The sequence below is a fragment of the Nomascus leucogenys genome, chromosome 7b (assembly GCF_006542625.1).
Source record: "Nomascus leucogenys isolate Asia chromosome 7b, Asia_NLE_v1, whole genome shotgun sequence".
NCBI lineage: Eukaryota > Metazoa > Chordata > Mammalia > Primates > Hylobatidae > Nomascus > Nomascus leucogenys.
The window spans coordinates 5,555,170-5,572,564 of NC_044387.1; the positions used below are offsets into that span (position 1 = coordinate 5,555,170).

At 55.4% G+C, this 17,395-nt stretch overlaps 1 protein-coding gene across 3 annotated transcripts in view; it reads left to right on the plus strand.

Moving 5' to 3' along the window:
* Positions 1-16,353, plus strand: part of PHF21B (PHD finger protein 21B) — a 127,249-nt gene extending 110,896 nt beyond the window's left edge. For all 3 annotated transcript variants that reach the window (XM_030815387.1, XM_030815388.1, XM_030815389.1), the window contains 8 exons: positions 833-884; positions 3,301-3,377; positions 5,476-5,530; positions 7,052-7,074; positions 8,706-8,864; positions 11,109-11,184; positions 11,518-11,621; positions 14,218-16,353. In XM_030815387.1, coding sequence (XP_030671247.1) covers positions 833-884; positions 3,301-3,377; positions 5,476-5,530; positions 7,052-7,074; positions 8,706-8,864; positions 11,109-11,184; positions 11,518-11,621; positions 14,218-14,436 — 765 coding nt within the window. In that variant the 3' untranslated portion in view covers positions 14,437-16,353. The remainder of the gene's footprint in view (positions 1-832; positions 885-3,300; positions 3,378-5,475; positions 5,531-7,051; positions 7,075-8,705; positions 8,865-11,108; positions 11,185-11,517; positions 11,622-14,217) is intronic.
* The last annotated feature ends 1,042 nt before the right edge of the window (positions 16,354-17,395 follow it).

The following is a 17,395-nucleotide window of genomic DNA, read 5'->3' on the forward strand; positions in this document are numbered from 1 at the left end:
TGCAGTGAGCTGTGATTACTCCAGTGCACTCCAGTCTGGGTGACAGAGTGAGAACCTGTCTCCAAAAAGAAACGATAAAACTAAGTGCCACCCTGTTTCATAAGTGATAGAAATACATGCATGTGTATACAAAGTCAAGGAAATGGTCATTACAAAACTGGAGAATTAGGATCACTAGAAATGAGGGTGAAAAGAATGAGATAAAGGGAGGAACACAGAAGAGATTCAACTTATGGATCAAGTGTCAGGTTTTGAGTTTATTAGTAGGTTCATGATGTTCAATTTATTATTAAATAAAATGAAAGACAGCCATGAAAGGACCAATGATGCAAATGTGTTATCAACCAGTAACGTGTTACGTAACAGTGATTAGCCCAGCTATGTGCACCTAAGCTCTTTAAAGTATGTTTGAATACATGTGTCCAGTGTTTTCAAGGAGCCCCTCCAAATTGAGCTGTAGATGCTTTCTTTGGGAATCCTATTTCCCTGCGTTTCTTAGAAACTGACTTGGTGTCTGGAGTTGGGGGCCTTAGCGGTTGGGGCACCCATAAGGATTAGCCCAGCGATGTGCACCTTAGCCCCTTAAAGTATGTTTGAATACGTGTATCCAGTGTTTTCAAGGAGCTCCTCCAAATTGAGCTGTAGATACTCTCTTTGGGAATTTTATTTCCCCATGTTTCTTAGAAACTGACTTGGCATCTGGAGTTGGAGGCCTCTGCAGTTGGGGCACCCATGAGGTATCGCCCTGCACCTGCTGCAGCAGATGTTTGTTGAGTGCATGAATGAACGTTGACGGTTGTGTTAATGCTCCTTTGTCTGTTCCTTCCCTCAGAAAATCGCCTTCATGGTAGCACTAGGCCTGGTTACCACGGAACACTTGGAAGGTAAGGAAGGATCCAGGTAGCAGCAGGTTGGGCTGGGACTGACGCGAAAGCCAGGGTGTTGGGGGCCAGGCGTGATGGCAGGTGGTCTGGGCTTCAGCAGCAGCTGATATGGGTGGAGCATGGCCTCACACTGCTGCAGTGGGTCTCAGGATGTCCCGACTCAGATGGCAGCGTCTGTGTCTAAACCACCTCCCATGAGGTCTGCCCCAAGTGCCTGAGGCTGGGTGGCTGTCATCAAAGACAAACAAGACAGAGAAACCTTCCAGGCTTGCCCTGGCTCCTTGACCATGCACAAAACCCACTGTGGCACTTCCTTGTTTCAGCGGAGGGACCGTGTGGGCTCCCTGCCCTCAACACAGGGAAATGACAAGAGGCAGACTGCCCGGTCGCACCACTTTCCCAAGTGTGGGCAGGTTACTTCTGTGTGCCTCAGTCTCTTCACGTGTAAAATGGGTGATGGCCGAACTGTCCTCGGGGAATTGTTGGATGCAGTGCTCAGCACAGTGGGAGAGCTGGCCACCAGCTCGCCTGCCGTCAAACTAGCCTGCGGACTTCATGTGTGCCACCAAATGTGTCCGTCAAAATTGGAACAGTAGTTTATTTGAGCAGACAGGGCACTGTGACTCTACGAAGGGGCTGTATGACCTTACGGATGAGGGCAGCTTCACGTAGGCCGTGAACATCATCCTAGAATCTTAGGGCCTAGGAAGCCTCGAAACCAGCCCCCTTGGGGAAGCCCCCATGGGGAAGCTGAGGCCAGGGAAGCTGATTCACTTGTCCAGGGTCCCAGGGCCAGTTGATACCAAGCCTCCTAACCCCCAACCCAGAACGTTTTCCGCCACACCCACCTCACCCACAAAGGCGTTTTATAAAAGGAAAGCACGTACCCTGGTAAACCTGGATGCAGGAAGGTTCGCCTAATGTTCCTCTGCTTCAAAGCAAGAGGGAATGAAGTGAACCCCGCAGTGCCCGAGGCACTAGCAGTCTTGAAGGTAGAGTTTCTCTCCATTGCAGCAGGTGAGCAACTGAAGCCCGGGGGAGGGGAGGGACCTGGCTAAGGTCACACAGCTCATCCGGGGCAAGTGGGAGCAGAGCAAGCCTTCCCGAGCTCAGCGGAGCCCAGCGTGTGGGGACCCCAGCGTGCCATGCAGGCTCCGAGAAGACAGCCCTCTCCCTTTATGTCCCCTGGGTTTGACTTGCTCCGTGGCAGCAGCCAGGGTAGGGAGGGCCAGGGAAGAGCCCCAGCCTTCCAGATCCCTGGGCAGGGAAGCCCCCTGTAAGCAACCCTTGCCCCTGGCCTTCCTCACCCTTCTGCATGCATGGTTGGAAGGCATTACCCTCCAGCCAAGGTTCCTTCATAAGAACATCTGTGAGCTCCCCGCCTGATGGTGTGAGCTTGAGCGTGTTGAGCCCGCTGCCCTCGGCTTGCCTCTGGGAACGGTTTAATCTCTGACCGAAACCACGGTGCCACAGAGGCAGCATGGGGCTGTGGGGACAGAAATCTTATGCTCAAGTCCCGCCTCTGCACTGGCTGGAGTCCTTGGGCAAGGTCCTTCCCCACTCTGAGCCTCAGTTTCCTCATCTGCAACACGGGGAAAACTGCATGTAAACTTTATGAGGTTAGTGAGGGACTGAGCAAAAAGTGCTTTCCTAATAGGCGTGATCATTATTGGTTTTATAAATAATCCTCATTTAGAAGCCTCTCCCCAACCTCTGCTGTGATATCCTTAATTCTTTCTTTCCTTAGACCCTGTGTTATTCCACAGAAGGTCTGAGTGCCTTACAGAAAACAGGCTGAGTAATGTTGAAAAGGTTTAAAAAGCAAAACTAGGTCCGGGAGGCAGAGATTAGAAGATGCTAGCACAACTGCACACGGAGAGGCAGGTCATGGGTCCCGCCTGGGGGTCCAAGCAAAGAAAGAGGAAAAGAAAACACCGTCAGTGTGGCTGTGCCCCCTCTCGCTCCCATGCGCAGGATTCCTGCTGGGGACTGCACTGGGGCAGAGGCCACCTGGGTAGAGGCTGGCTCCTGGGCTTCCGGGAGCTGGGAGCCTCACCCTGCAGCTCACTGGACCAGTGGTATCACCAGACCAGTGGGTATCACCCGACCCGTGGGTATCTGCCATCCTGCGGGTCCCAAATAATGGCCATGGGCCAGATAAGGACACACAAGGAGGACCCCGTGCTAGGAGTGGGCACCTGGATTCTGGGTACCTGCCACTCTGACCAATCTGTCATTCAGCCTGAGGCCACCAGAGCTGTCCTGCCATGGAGTCAGTGATTCCTGGAGGCCCTAACCCGCCCTGGGCCACTCTGTGGCATGGATGCTGAGGACACAGGGAGGCTTTAGAGCAGGAGGGGATGGTGGTGCCCAGGGCAGGCAGGACCCAGTGACCACTGTGTCTGTGCCTTTCCAGAAATCCAGAGTAAGCGACAGGAGCGGAAGAGAAGAAGCACAGCCAACCCTGCCTACAGCGGCCTCCTGGAAACTGAGGTGGGGGACCCGCCAGCCCCATGCCACCAGAAGGGTGGGGGTTCCCAGTGCACAGCCTCCAGGAAAAGTCCCAGGGCCTCCCTCATTCGCTTTCCTAACCACCCCGCTCGTCTGTCCCTCCTGGGAGTGGGGCTAGGGGATGACTGTAAATCATATGTCTCTCATCACCTCCGAGTTCAGAATCAATTGATAGGAAGATGCAGAAGAGGAGATGTCAGTTTATTCCTAATAGAGGCTCCCTGGTGAGCGTGGCTTCGTGCGAGGTACACCGGCTTCTTGACTCTTCACCCTGAATGATCAGGCAAATCCCCGGTCACAGGCAGGGCTGCACACCCCGGCCTCCCTGGACCACCTCACACCTCGTCTAGAGCCTGTGCAGTGGGCCCATGGCTGGGAGAGCCTGAGGATGCACACAGCCTGGAGCAGGCGGGCTCCAGAGAAAGGGGCTGGGTGGGCGTGGCCAGTGCCCTTCCCTACTCCCAGTTGGAGTGTCCATCCCAAGGGATGGGGGTGGGAATCCGAAAGCCTGCACCAAAATCGGTCCAGTGCAGCAGGGTCGGGACTTAAGGATGCCGTAGGGGAGCACCAGGGCCTCTCCCATGAGCATGTCCCCAGGGAGAAACCAGATCATAAATGACACCTTCCTGCCCTTGTAAATGGCAGCCCGAAATTCTTAGGTTAAAATCCTGTCATCTCCCCAAAGCCAGCTCTGCAGGGTCTGTTGGGACCTTTAGCTCAGAGGCTCAGGGCTTTCTTAGGGGCGGCGTCTTGGAGTCTTTCTCTGGGATGGAAGCCGTTTGCTTAGAGCTCCGGAGTCCAGAGCTTGGGGCAGCTGTCCTGAGGGAAACGATGTCCCCCGAGGTCAGTGCCTGGTGTGTTGCAGACACCAGCTCTGTGAGATCTGGAGGAAGGTGAGGAAGGTGCTGTCTCACTTCCCAGGGTGCAGGCTAGTCTGGGCCACTGCCCAGAATCCATGTCTTGGGAACCTGAGCTCAAGTGGGAGGGAGGCATTTTGCACGGAGCGGCAGCCAGTTCCAGGCCCTGCAATTGCCCTGTCCGTGGGGAGAGCCCACCGTGGGGCGTCCTCTGGCCTCGTCAGCCTGTCCACGCCTTTCCTCTGCTTCTGCCTGCCCCGCCCCTGTTCCGAGAACGTGCTCCACGTGGGCCGTTTCATACCACTCACTTCCTCTTCCTTCATCCGAGCAAGCCCTGTCCCCTGACTCGGACCCTTCGTAAGAACATCGTGGAAGTGTTTTCAGCCTCCACCCAAGGAAACGGTGTGTTCTCCAGACAGGGAGGGCTCCATTCCTTTAGATTTGTTCGTTCCTGAAAATGTGGGCTGCTCTGTGGACGAGGCATCACCCTAGGCTCCCAAGTCTGAGGCCAGGGCCAGAGACGGCATAAGCAGGTCAGGAGTCAACCCAAGGCCCCGTGACCCTGAGCCTGGAACAGGAACACAGCCCGAGGGGGCCCTTCCCCAGGTCTACAGCCTGACCACACCGAGAGAAATGGTGTCAAATCTGGCCACACAGTATTACAACAGCCGCAGCCAAAGCCACTTTGAACCACCAAGGTTTAGACCAGTGTGGCCTGTGGTTGCCAAAGCCAGGACTTAAGGCCGCTCTTCTGGAAGGTTCCAGAAACCTTTGTTCACATGTGATGCTTAAGGCCACATGCCAAGAAGTGGAATTTGGAGGAGCCAGTCTATAACACCCATTTCTCCACCTGACTCCAGACCCAGTTGAGAGGCAGGAGACAGACAGGTGGAGAATGTGACATGCGCCATGTGACTGATGTGCCCCACGGATGGCCCTTCCTGAGCTAGACGCACCCACAGGTGCAGAGAGGGTGTCCTAGGCCTCCTGCAGGCAGAGCCTTTGCCGACTTCCCTGCGCCGCCCCGCCCCACCCTCAGCCATCCCTGCGTGCCTCTGCCCTGTATTTGTTCCTGTTTCTGCCCCTGGCAGGGGGTGTCCAGCCAGAGCCTGGAGCCCTGGGTGGGAACCCTGTCCCAGAGAGAGTCCTGACCTGGGGTGGCATCACCATCGAGGAGAGCCTCCAGACGATGGGGTGTGTTGTTTTGTTTTCTGTCCCTGCAGAGGAAACGGCTGGCCTCCAACTATCTCAACAACCCCCTGTTCCTCACAGCGAGAGGTAAGCACCGGCTTCAGGCCTTCTGCTCAGGGCCGCGGAGAGTCATCCCGGGGTGGTCCTCCATGGCTGGGCCTGGGCAGGGCTGCCCGCTTCCTACTGGGCTGACCTGGGCAGAGGAAGGTGAGGACGCTGTGCTGAGAGGAGCCTCCCACCTCCCCGCTCCTCCTGCAGCCTGTGTGTGAGCTTGGAGCTGTGATCTGGGAGAGGTCCACAGCCTGGGCCATAGGTGTGAGTGTGACCGACGTGGCCTCTGCAGGTGTGACCCAGCCCAGGGGCTGCTGCTTCCATAACCCCCTGGAGACAACCTCTCTTCCCCACACGCAGGCAGCCTCTGATACCCCTGGGCTGGGCTGGCGCCTCTCAGCCCACACCTTGCCCACCCTCCTGCGCCTGCTCTGGGCATTGGAAGAGCACAGGCTGGACAGGGGTGGAGATCTCAGCCCAGTTCTGCCTCTCCCTCGCTGTGTGTGTTGGAGCCGAGGGCTCCTTCTGTACAAGGCATTGGGCCAGACCTTCAGGCCGGAACCTGGCCTGAGGCCTCTACCTGTGTCTGCAGGGCCCCTCCCTCCTCTGCCAGCCGTGCCCCAGTGCAGAACCTCAGGGAGCCACATCCCTGAATTCAGACAGCAGCAGGAAGCTGCCAGTTCTCTTCAGTTAGAAAACCATAGTCCCACGAGCAGGAAATGGCGGCCAGCTTCCTGGGATTCTGTGTAGCTTTCAACATGTCACCATCCCTCCCTGGGCCTTGGTTTACTGATCTAGAAAGTGGGCCCATAGCTACCTGCTTCTCAGAGCTGGGACAGTGACTTGAAGGGTGAGTGTGACTGCACTTTGTGAGCTGTCGAGTGCTGTGCAGGCGCCACAACTGTTCTCCCGCTGGGTGGCATTATTTGCAGACAGATCTGATCTAGAACCTGAAAGCTATGTATGTTTGCGATCATTAAAATGTGTGGTTTGGTGTCATTTACTAGAATGAGAGTGGATTACAGTTTAAAAAGTGTTGAAAATAAGTCACTTTGAGGGGTTCTTGGAGTGATGGTTCCTTCCCCTGGCAGCTCACTGCCACTATGTCCTCAGTGAGCACAGGGGCCACATGAGCCTGTTCACATGGTGGCTCCTGGCTGTGACCAGGGCTGAGATCCTTACTCCCATCCTGCCCAGGAGTGAGACCCCAGGTATCACAGGGCCTTGTGATACCCCCACCATGCCCTGGGGTGAGAGCCCAGGTGTCATGTGGGCCTTGTGATACCCCCACCATGCCCTCAGGTGAGAGCCCAGGTGTCATGGGAGCCTTGTGATATTCCCATCATGCCCTGGGGTAGGATCACAGGTATCACGGGGGCCTTGTGATATTCCCATCATGCCCTGGGGTGACAGCCCAGGTATCACGGGGGCCTTGTGATGCTCCCATCATGCCCCGGGGCAAGAGCCCTTGCCACATGAGGCCTCATGGACTCCAGTCCTGATCTGTGCTCCTCTGATGGCCACTAACGTGTTCTCCGCCCTTCTTCCCTGTGCTAGCCAATGAGGACCCCTGCTGGAAGGTACGTGTCCCCTCCCTCCGTCTTCACACCTCGGGGATGGAGAATGTTTTCAGTACAGTCCTCCTAGGGTCCCTCCTGGAAAGAGGGAAAGAGCCCAGAGTGGTGCAGAAGGCCTTTCGGTTCTGCCTTTAGGTGCTAAGAGCTTTGTGCAACACTCAGCCAGCTTTCCAGCCGGCCAGGCAGCGTCAAGTCGGGCATTGCCACAGGGCTCTGCTCTCAGCTTCAAACAGGAGCCTTCCCTCCTCAGAGCTGAGGATGCAGAGACTGCAGGGGCCACTGAGGCCCAACTGGAAGCAGCCAGCTGGTGCCCACTGGCCTCCACCCTGGCTCCACTGGCCTCAGTGTGACCTGGGCAGAGCTGGCCCTCCCTAGTCCTCTGTTACCCGTCTGAAAAGGGGCTGGACTTGTTAATCCCCAGGGACTCACCCCACACACCCACATTTCTGTGATCCTGTGGGGCCCCCACCCCCTACCCCCTACCCGTGCACACACCACATCCCTGATTCCCAGAACATTGGCTGGTCATGGCCTCGTTCATGGCATGATCTCAGAATTTATTCAGCGTTTTTCTTCACTGAATTTCTGATCTAATTCTAAAAGAACATTCTAGTCCCTGCATGCTTGTAACGGTCAAGCCTCTAAGAAGCAGTAGGTGATGATTGCAGTCAACTCCAGTTAGGCCGTGTCATTTTCACAATAGCCCTGCAATGGCATGGGTTGGTGCTGGGGGGCCTGGCAGTGTTTGTCTGCAAACATCTTGTGCTTATCCAGGGCGGGCATGTAGACAGGGGACACCTGGAGCCTGAGCTCTGTCCCCACAGAGCCCACAGACTTGGAGAGGGCCTCGGCTTTGAGGCAGGCCGCCTGGATGCTGGTCCCGGCTCCACCTCCAGCTTGCTGTGTGACAACTGCCTCACCCTCCCTGTGTGACAGCCGCCTCTCCCTCCCTGGGCCTTTGCATGACACAAGGGGTGGAGACAGGGACCTCTGAGGCCTCGTCTGAGGGTGTTGCCCCTCCTTCAGGGACATCCAGTGTCCTTGTGGCATGGGCCATCCCAGAGGAGAGCTCTCTGGTCTTTTCCAGCTCTGAAGTTGGAGCATGCTGTTGACATGTGGATGGTGAATAGAGAGCCGAGTACAGGGTCTTGGCTGGGGCCACGCCGCCCCTCCAGGCAGTGTCCACATAAGCAGTGGGGGCGGGGAGGGAGTGCTGCATGCATCACTAGCCCCACTCCCAGCACATGGACCTCTGGTGCAACACAGACCCTGAGGGGGCTGTTTTCTAGGCCGCAGGAGGACAGCCTGCCTTGTCGCCCGCACCTGGGGTCCAGGTCTTAGCACAGAAGAATCAGGTTATGGGAGTCACACCAGGCCGGACTCCAATGCTCAGTGCCCCAGCCCCTAGTAAATCTGGCCCTGTGGGTGCCTCCCCTCCTCCCAGGGCCCAGGCCTGACCCCACACTGTCGCCCTCCAGGGTTTATCCCTCTTTCTCCATAGAACTGCTGGGAAACGCTGGCAGAAGAGCGGCCACATGTAGGTCAGACACAGCTGCCTGGGCCTGGCCCTGGCTGACTGGCCCCCGCTGACCTGGCTGTGGCTAACCTGTCTCCTGCCCTCCCTTCTCTTCCAGAACGAGATCACCCACGATGAGCACTGTGCCGCCTGCAAGCGAGGGGCCAACCTGCAGCCCTGCGGCACCTGCCCGGGGGCCTACCACCTCAGCTGCCTGGAGCCGCCCCTCAAGGCAGCGCCCAAGGGCGTGTGGGTGTGCCCCAGGTGCCAGCAGAAGGTACGGGAGGCTGTGTGACCCCCTCACCCCAGACTGGCATGGAGGTCCCCACCGTGCAGAGACAGGGCAGAGGACGGGTGAAAAAGGGCTTGGGTATAGGAAAGCTTTTTCAACCTCAGCACAATTGACGTTTGGGGCTGGATAATCCTTGGTTGTGGAACTTTGTCCTGTGTATTATGGGATTTTTTTTTTTTTTTTTAGACAAAGTCTCGTTCTATTGCCCAGGCTGGAGTGCAGTGGCACGGTCTCGGGTCATTGCAACCTCTGCCTCCTGGGTTCAAGTGATCCTCCTGCCTCAGCCTCTCAAGTAGCTGGGGTTATAGGCACCCACCACCACACCCGGATAATTTTTGTATTTTTAGTAGATGGGGGGTTTCACCATGTTGGCCAGGCTGGTCTCAAACTCCTGACCTCAGGTGATCACCCGCCTCGGCCTCCCAAAATGTTGGGATTATAGGCGTGAGCCTCCGCGCCTGGCCTATTATGGGATGTTTAGCAGCGCCCCTGGCCTCTACCCGTGAGATGCTGATAGTGACCTTCTTTCAGTAATGGCCTTTTAAAAACCTGGATCTTGCTTTGGGGAATCTAGTCTAAGGAGATAATGCAAATAGGGATAAGGTTTTGTGCAGAGAAGCCCCACACCCTTTATTTACAAAAGACTAGAAGGGAAGCAGCCTCTCCCCCAGCAGCAGGAGATGGTGGAATATCCCAGCTCTGCACTCAGTGAGATATTCCGTCAGCATCCAACAGGTTTTTACAAAAAGTGTAATTCTCTGGATCTTGTTCACTATATGGAATTAAATTATAAAAAACAGGCTTTACAGCTGCTATATAGTTTGGGAATCAACCATCTGAGAAAAACTGCAGAGTAAAAACCCTGGGAGAAAACGCTTGGGAGTGTGGCCCCTGAGTGTGGTGGGTGGCGGGTGGCAGCAGTGCGCGGCTTCAAGTGTGCCTTCCACAGAGGCATGACTTGTGTGGTCATAGGGAGTTACCTTTCTTTCTCTTTTTTTTTTTTTTTTTTTTTGATGGAGTTTTGCTCGTTGTCCACGCTGGAGTGCAATGGCATGATCTCAGCTCACTGCCACCTCCGCCTCCTGGGTTCAAGCGATTCTCCTGCTTCAGCCTCCCAAGTAGCTAGGATTGCAGGCATGTGCCACCACACCTGGCTAATTTTTTGTATCTTTAGTGGAGACAGGGTTTTGCCATGTTGGCCAGGCTGGTCTCAAACTCTTGACCTCAGGTGATCTGTCTGCCTTGACCTCCCAAAATGCTGGGATTACAGGTGTGAGCCACCGCGCCCAGCCTGGGAGTTTTAATACTTTATTTCAAAAAGTATTAACCATTGGGAGTTCCCATCATCCCTGGTTCTGTGGGGATCAAGGGCAGTGGATATGGTGGGCAGGGGCTGCTGTCGGGCTATTCCCTGTGGGGGCTACCTGCCCCTGCATTGTGACTGCCTGGGTTGGGGGGCACATCCTTTTTTACTTTTTTTTTTTTTTTTTTGGTAGACAGGGTCTTGCTCTGTTGCACAGGCTAGAGTGCAGGAGCACGAGCACAGCTCACTGCAGTCTTAACCTTCGGGGCTCAAACAATCTTCCCACCTCAGCCTCCTGAGGAGTTGGGACCACAGGTACACACCACCATGGCCAGCTAATTTTTCAATTTTTTGTAGAGGTTGGGTCTCACTTTGTTGCCCAGGCTGATCTGGAACTCCTGGGTTCACGCAATCCTCCCACCTTGGCCTCCCAAACTGCTGGGATTAATGCCCAGCTTTTTTTTTGCCTCTTCCTTTTTTCTTCCTTCTTTTTGGTCACAACTTTTTGAGGGCATGTGGAGAGGGAACAGAATTCTGTTCCCCGCTTCAGCACAGTGTGGAGGACATCGAGTCTCTCCATTTGTCCCTGGCATGCCTGGGGCTGCTGCCCTCAGGTCTTCTGGACGTGGGAGGAAGACAGGTGATCATTCATTCATTCGAGAAGTATTTGAGCCTGCTGCCTGTTCAGGGCCCTGGTGATGAGCAGGGGGAGAGGCCCAGAACGTTCCAGCCTCGTGGAGCTGATCTTACCGTGCAGCCCCTGTGAGCCGGGCCATGAGGCACGTGCGGCCCCAGCTCCTGATCACGGGTGAGGACCCTGCAGCTCAGACAGGGCGTGCCCCCTCAGGGTTACACAGCCAGGGTGTGGACAGTCCCAGCAGGTCCCAGGGCCTGTCCACTTTTTCATCTCCCCGTCTGCTCCCCAGGCCTTAAAGAAAGACGAGGGTGTGCCCTGGACTGGGATGCTGGCCATCGTGCACTCTTATGTCACCCACAAGACAGGTGAGGCATCCTTGGGGAGTGGGAAAGGGTACCTGCTCCCCTTCCTCCCCCACCCAGGCCTCTGGGCTCACCTTGTCCTGTGGGAGGACAGGTGGGTCCATTCCCTTCCGGGCCAGAACACTGAAAAGTGGGATCCTGGGACCGGTCGTATGTCTGGGGCAGGTGTGGCCAGGGGAGAGTGGCTCCAGGTCCTGTGCATTTGGCCACAGCCACCGGCTCCTTCAGGGGGATGTCCCAGGCCTTGGTTTCATCCCTCCTGCCTCTCCCATTTACTCTACGGCCCAGCCGCTCCTTACCTGCCCCTCTCCGGGGACCTGGCCTTCTCTTTTCTAGTCAAAGAAGAGGAGAAGCAGAAGCTGCTGCAACGAGGCAGTGAACTGCAGAACGAGCACCAGCAGCTGGAGGAGCGGGACCGGCGGCTGGCATCAGCAGTGCAGGTGTGCCCCAGGGCCTGGGGGAGGCAGGCCTCAGCCCTGCAGTTGTGCCCCGGGTCTAGGGAACAGGGAGATGTGTCCTTAGAACCACAGGTGTAGATCCAGCTGGCCTCATCAGTGCAGGAAGGAGCCAGGGCCTGGTGGACAGGCAGTTGTGTCATTCAAACCACAAGTGTAGATTCAGGCTGGCCTCATCCCTGCAGGTGTGCACTGGGGCCTGGGGGACAGGCACATGTGTCCTTAGAACCACAGGTATAGGTCCAGAGCTTCACTGTTCACCTATAAGGCCTAGGAAGAAGACAGACTCACCAAGCATCCCCCAGCAAGCCACTACGTGGAGGAGGCAGCGCTGTGACTCGTTCAACAAATATTTATCAAGCGATTGACAGCACCCTGGCTGTGCCCCTGCTCAGGCCCCTTGGCAGGGCCCTGACCTCCGAATCTGTTTCCTCTTATGTAAAGTGAACATAATTGCTCCTCCATAGGGTGGAGATAGACAAGATAATGAAGATGATGGTTGTGGTGGTGGTGATGATGGCGATGGTAATAATGGTGATGGTGATGATAGTGGTGATGGGAATATGATAGTGGTGGTTGTGGTGATGGTGGTGCTGATCACAATGATGGTGGTAATCACAGTGATGGTGGTGGTGGTGATGATGGTGATGATATCATGGTGATGGTAATGATGGTGTTGGTGATGGTGGTAATGATGGTGCTGGTCACAGTGATGGTGGTGGTGGTGGTGATCATGGTGGTGATGGTGATGGTTGTAATGATGGTGATGTTGTAATGGTGATAATGGTGGTGATGGTGGTGATGATAATGGTGATCATGATGGTGATTATGGTGATGATGGTGCTGATCACAGTGATGGAGGTGGTGATGATGGTGATCATGGTGGTGATGGTGATGGTTGTAATGATGGTGATGTAATGGTGATAATGGTGGTGATGGTGGTGATGATAATGGTGATCATGATGGTGATTATGGTGATGATGGTGCTGATCACAGTGATGGTGGTGGTGATGATGGTGATCATGGTGGTGATGGTGATGGTTGTAATGATGATGATGGTGATGGTGCAGACCACAGTGATGGTGATGGTGGTGATGATAATGGTGATTATGGTGGTGATTGTGGTGATGGTGGTGCTGATCACAGTGATGGTGGTGGTGGTGATAATGGTGATCATGGTGATGGTGATGGTGGTAGTGATGATGGTGTTGATGGTGCCGATCACAGTGATGGTGGTAGTGGTGGTGATGATGATGGTGATGATATGGTGTTGGTGGTAATGATGGTGGTGGGTGATGGTGTGGTGATGGTGATGGTGGTGGTGATGGTGGTAATGATGATGGTGCTGATCACAGTGATGGTGGTGGTGGTGATGGTGATCATGGTGGTGATGGTGATCATGGTGGTGATGGTGATGGTTGTAATGATGATGATGGTGGTGATGGTGGTAATGGTGCTGACCACTGATGCTGATGGTGGTGGTGATGATAATGGTGATCATGGTGATTATGGTGATGATGGTGCTGATCACAGTGATGGTGGTGGTGATGATGATGGTGATCATGGTGGTAGTGATGGTGTGGTGGTGATAGTGATCATGGTGGTGATGATGATGGTTGTAATGATGGCGATGGTGGTGATAATGGTGATTATGGTGGTGATTATGGTGATGGTGATGAAGATGGTGCTGATCACAGTGATGGTGGTGGTGGTGGTGATAATGGTGATCATGGTGATGGTAATGGTGATAGTGATGATGGTGGTGATGGTGCTGATCACAGTGATGGTGGTAGTGGTGACAATGGTGATCGTGGTGGTGATGGTGGTAATGATGGTGGTGATGGTGCTGATCACAGTGATGGTGGTGGTGGTGGTGGTGATAATGGTGATCATGGTGGTGGTGATGGTGGTAATGATCACAGTAATGGTGATGATAGTGGTGGTGATGATGTGTTAGAGGATGGTGATGGTAACAGGTCCTGGGAAGCTCTTTAAATGCAGTGTCTCCTTTAATCCTCTCTATAACACTATGAAGAGGCTTTGTGATTGTCCCTATAATCATTTTAGAAACCATCTCGGGGAGGTTGTTATTTGCTCAAGCAGTATTTGACCCAGAGCAGATGGATGTGGGACTCTAGGCATCAGTCCTTACTGCTTTTCCTTGTTGCGGTGGTATGTAGAGAGACTGGAAAAGACTACACAGCACAACAGGCAAGAGAAAGAGCAGAAAGGTGGCTGGGAAGCCAAAGGCCTCCGAGGCTGCTGCAGGTTGGCCAGCAGGAGGAGGAGGAAGGGTGTGGGCAGCTAGCGGGGAGGAGGAGGTCACATCACAGCCATGGGAAGGACGTTCCCAGGCAGAGCCACACTTTTTCTAGCCCTAAGTTCCAAAACAAGCATCGTCTCCAGTGGGTCTGGCTGCTCTTTAATTGCATTTGCACCACTGCCTGGTTTTTGTGAAGCCCTCAGCTTGGTTTCTTGCAGGCCTTTGCAGTGGAGGGGAGAGGGGCCCAGACGGTGGCTGCCCCAGGATGGCTATAGAGCTGAATACTAAGACCCTTTCCCCTGACCTTCTCCCCAACAGAAATGCCTGGAGTTGAAGACAAGCCTGCTGGCCCGCCAGAGGGGCACCCAGTCATCCCTGGACCGCCTGCGGGCCCTCCTGAGACTGATACAGGGCGAGCAGCTGCTCCAGGTCACCATGACGACCACTAGCCCCGCCCCACTGCTGGCCGGGCCCTGGACCAAGCCCTCAGTGGCAGCCACACACCCCAGCCTCCAGCACCCCCAGGGCCACAACTGACCCCGAGGGACCAGTCTTCACACCCACGGAAAGTTACTGGGGCCCTGCTTACACAGCCTGGGGGTTCTGTCGGCCTTAATTCATAAACACTATGAATTTCAGACAAAAATTAACCAGACAGAGGAGAGGAGGGAGAAAGAGTTCGGCGAGAGGCCTAGGGCCAGGACCAGGTGGGGGTGCGGCCCTGTGCCCTCCACATTCACAGGGGGTACCTAGGAGCCAGGTGGGGGTACGACAGGCTGGGGCACACAGCCCCACCCCCGGCCACCTCGGGGCTGCCTGGGCCTCCGGCTTCCAGGCCCTGTTCTCCGCGGCCTCCCTCTGGCCCGTTGGAGGGGCAGGCTGAGGCTGTGGAGGGGACAGGCACACCGCCCAGCGCGCAGTCTCCACTGAGGGCACCACCTCTTGGTGTCCTGTGGGAGGGGGAGCTGAGAACACATGGACTAGCTGAGTGGTAGAGGTAGTTGGGACGAGAAGTGGGGTAGCGGATCTAGGTAGTTCCCCGATGCCCCATGCTCCTAGGAGGTCCACCTGGGGCGGGCGGGCGGGCCTGGGGCACTCCGTCGCCTTTGCAAAACCACGCGGGCCCCTTTCTGTCAGTATTATTAGGGTTACGAATTGCAGCTGTTTAACTTGAAAGACATTGTCGGAGGTGAGCGTGTCTGGGCGCCGGGACGCCGCAGTGATCCCTGCCAGGGCCTCTGCCCTTCCTGCTCCGTCTTTGGGGCCCTCAAGGCTGCCTCCTTCCTTTTGCCAATCTCTTGGACTCAGTTTGCCATTGATGCATTTTTCTCATGGAGTTTCTGGGCAGAGTGGAGCTGCAACCCTGTTTTGGGGGGGGCAGCATTTGGCAGGTTTTCTTTTTGGGGTTGAATCATTCAACTTAACGACTGAAGCCTTTTCTTGTCTCCTTTGGAAGAGCCGATAAGTATTCCACTCCTCCCTTCTTGCCAGTGCAGACACTATGCCAAAAAATAACTTCACACTTTTGTATGGTGTTTTTATTGTGAGATATTTAATGTGAACGGTGGGGGGGACTCTGGCTGACTTCCTTTTCTGCTTCTAGTGGTCTCTGCTTCAAGGTACAAATGGGAACACCTCCCCTCGGGAAGCCTGGCCAAGCTGGAGGATCCAGCAGGTGTTTTAAGAGCCAGGCAGAGGGTTGGGGAGGAAAGAAAGGGCGGTGGTCTTGGGAGGTTCTGGCCTTTGGGGACCAGACTTGCTGCCAAGGGCTTCTGCATCCAGGGTGGGCAGTGCCGGCTTGTCACCCTCGCCCGATTCCCACATCCCGGTCCTGAGGGACTTAGCACAACAGGAGAAGCGTCCAGGAGCCACGGGCTCCCACCCCGAGCATATCACATGGTGCCGAATTGCACTGAACATGCGTGTGTGCCACGACCACAGACATGCTTGCACACACGCAGAGGTGCAGAGCGAGGAGGCCGGCAAATCCCGCAGCTGCCACGGTCCCTCCTGTCATTCTCGTGACTCCGGGAGAAACTGTGCTGTATGATACAGATCTATTTTAATACACTTAACACTGGGTGAACAAGATTTTTATATTCTTTTATTGATGAACAAAGTGAACCGTGTGGGCACACGTCTTCTATATTGCCTACTCTGTGCCAAGTATGCATTACCGCGTGGCTTGCGATGTCCATGTCTTCAGCTTCCTTTTCTGTTGGTTTGGTTTTCTTTGCGGATGGATTGAGTTTCATGTTTTAACAGTGTAATGGGAGGATATGAAAGGTTGGACCCGGGAGGGGTAGCTGCCGACGTGTCTTGAGATTGTTAGTTTTTTTGGACCAAGGAGGACCGTCCAGTGGGTAGTGAGGATAGAGAAAAAGTGTTTGTCTTAAATACGCCAATGTAGTTTTCCTTCTTTACAATGCATTAAAGTCGATCGATGATTTCAAAGCCCTGTGGTTTTGGTGTCCTTGCCTTGCGGAGAGGCCCCTGGGAGTGCCCGGGGCAGCCAGGTGGGCGTTAGAGAGGCTGGAAATCAGGGTCCTCTCTCACCCCGAGGAGGGAGGGATGGAGGGAGGGAAACAGGAGAGAGCTCGGTGCCCTCCACTCGCTCACCCCCATTCCCAGCCCTCAGAGGCGGCAGGTGACCCTTTAGGGCTAGGATTGAGGGTGGAAAGTCTCGGAAACCCAGAAGGCCTGTCACTGTGCAGAGCCCAAGGTGGTGCCCTCTGCTCCCTCGTGGGTTCCTGCCTCTCAGCCTGGCAACATCACTGCTGTCTCTCTCCCCCAGCAGCGGGTACAGGCGCTCCTGCAGCCACGCCGAGCTTACACCTTGCCCTACAGGAGGTGGGGAATCAGGAAACCGGAGAATCAGCCCCCCTGAGTCCTAGCTCCTGGCATTGCACGGGGGACTCTGGCCAAGTGGGTCAGGGCTGACCCCTGGGCAGTTAGCTGTGGCCAGAGGCTGGGGTCTAATGCCAAAGTGGGGTCCGGTGCTCCAGGGGACAGAGAGGTGGAGGGCGTGCAGGGCTGCCACACGGTCCCGCTTCATGGCTTGCCCTGGGGAGAATAGTTTGGGAGGAGGGGAGCAGGTTTCAAGTCAGCTCTGCCTGAGCCTTCCTGGGGCCCACTCAAAAGACCACACTCGGCATCCATGGCTCACTCCCGTCCTCTTTGGATTCTTTTCAATCCGGCTCCCCCACCCCTTTGCTCCTCTGGAACACCAGGTCAATAGTGACCTCCCATGGCGAGATCCCCGAGGTGCTCCCAGTCATCACCCGGACCTCTTAGAACCAGGGGACACATTGGCCACACCCCCTGCCAAAGGGGAGGCTCCCGGGACCTCACTCCTGCCATTGCCAATGTGGCTGCTCCCTGGTCTCTGCTCCAGACTTGCTTCTCTTCTACCTAATCACTGCAGGCCAGGCCCAGGTCTGTGCTCCAATCTCCCGCAGCCGAACTCACCTGCCCCTGGCTTCCGTCTGTACCCCCA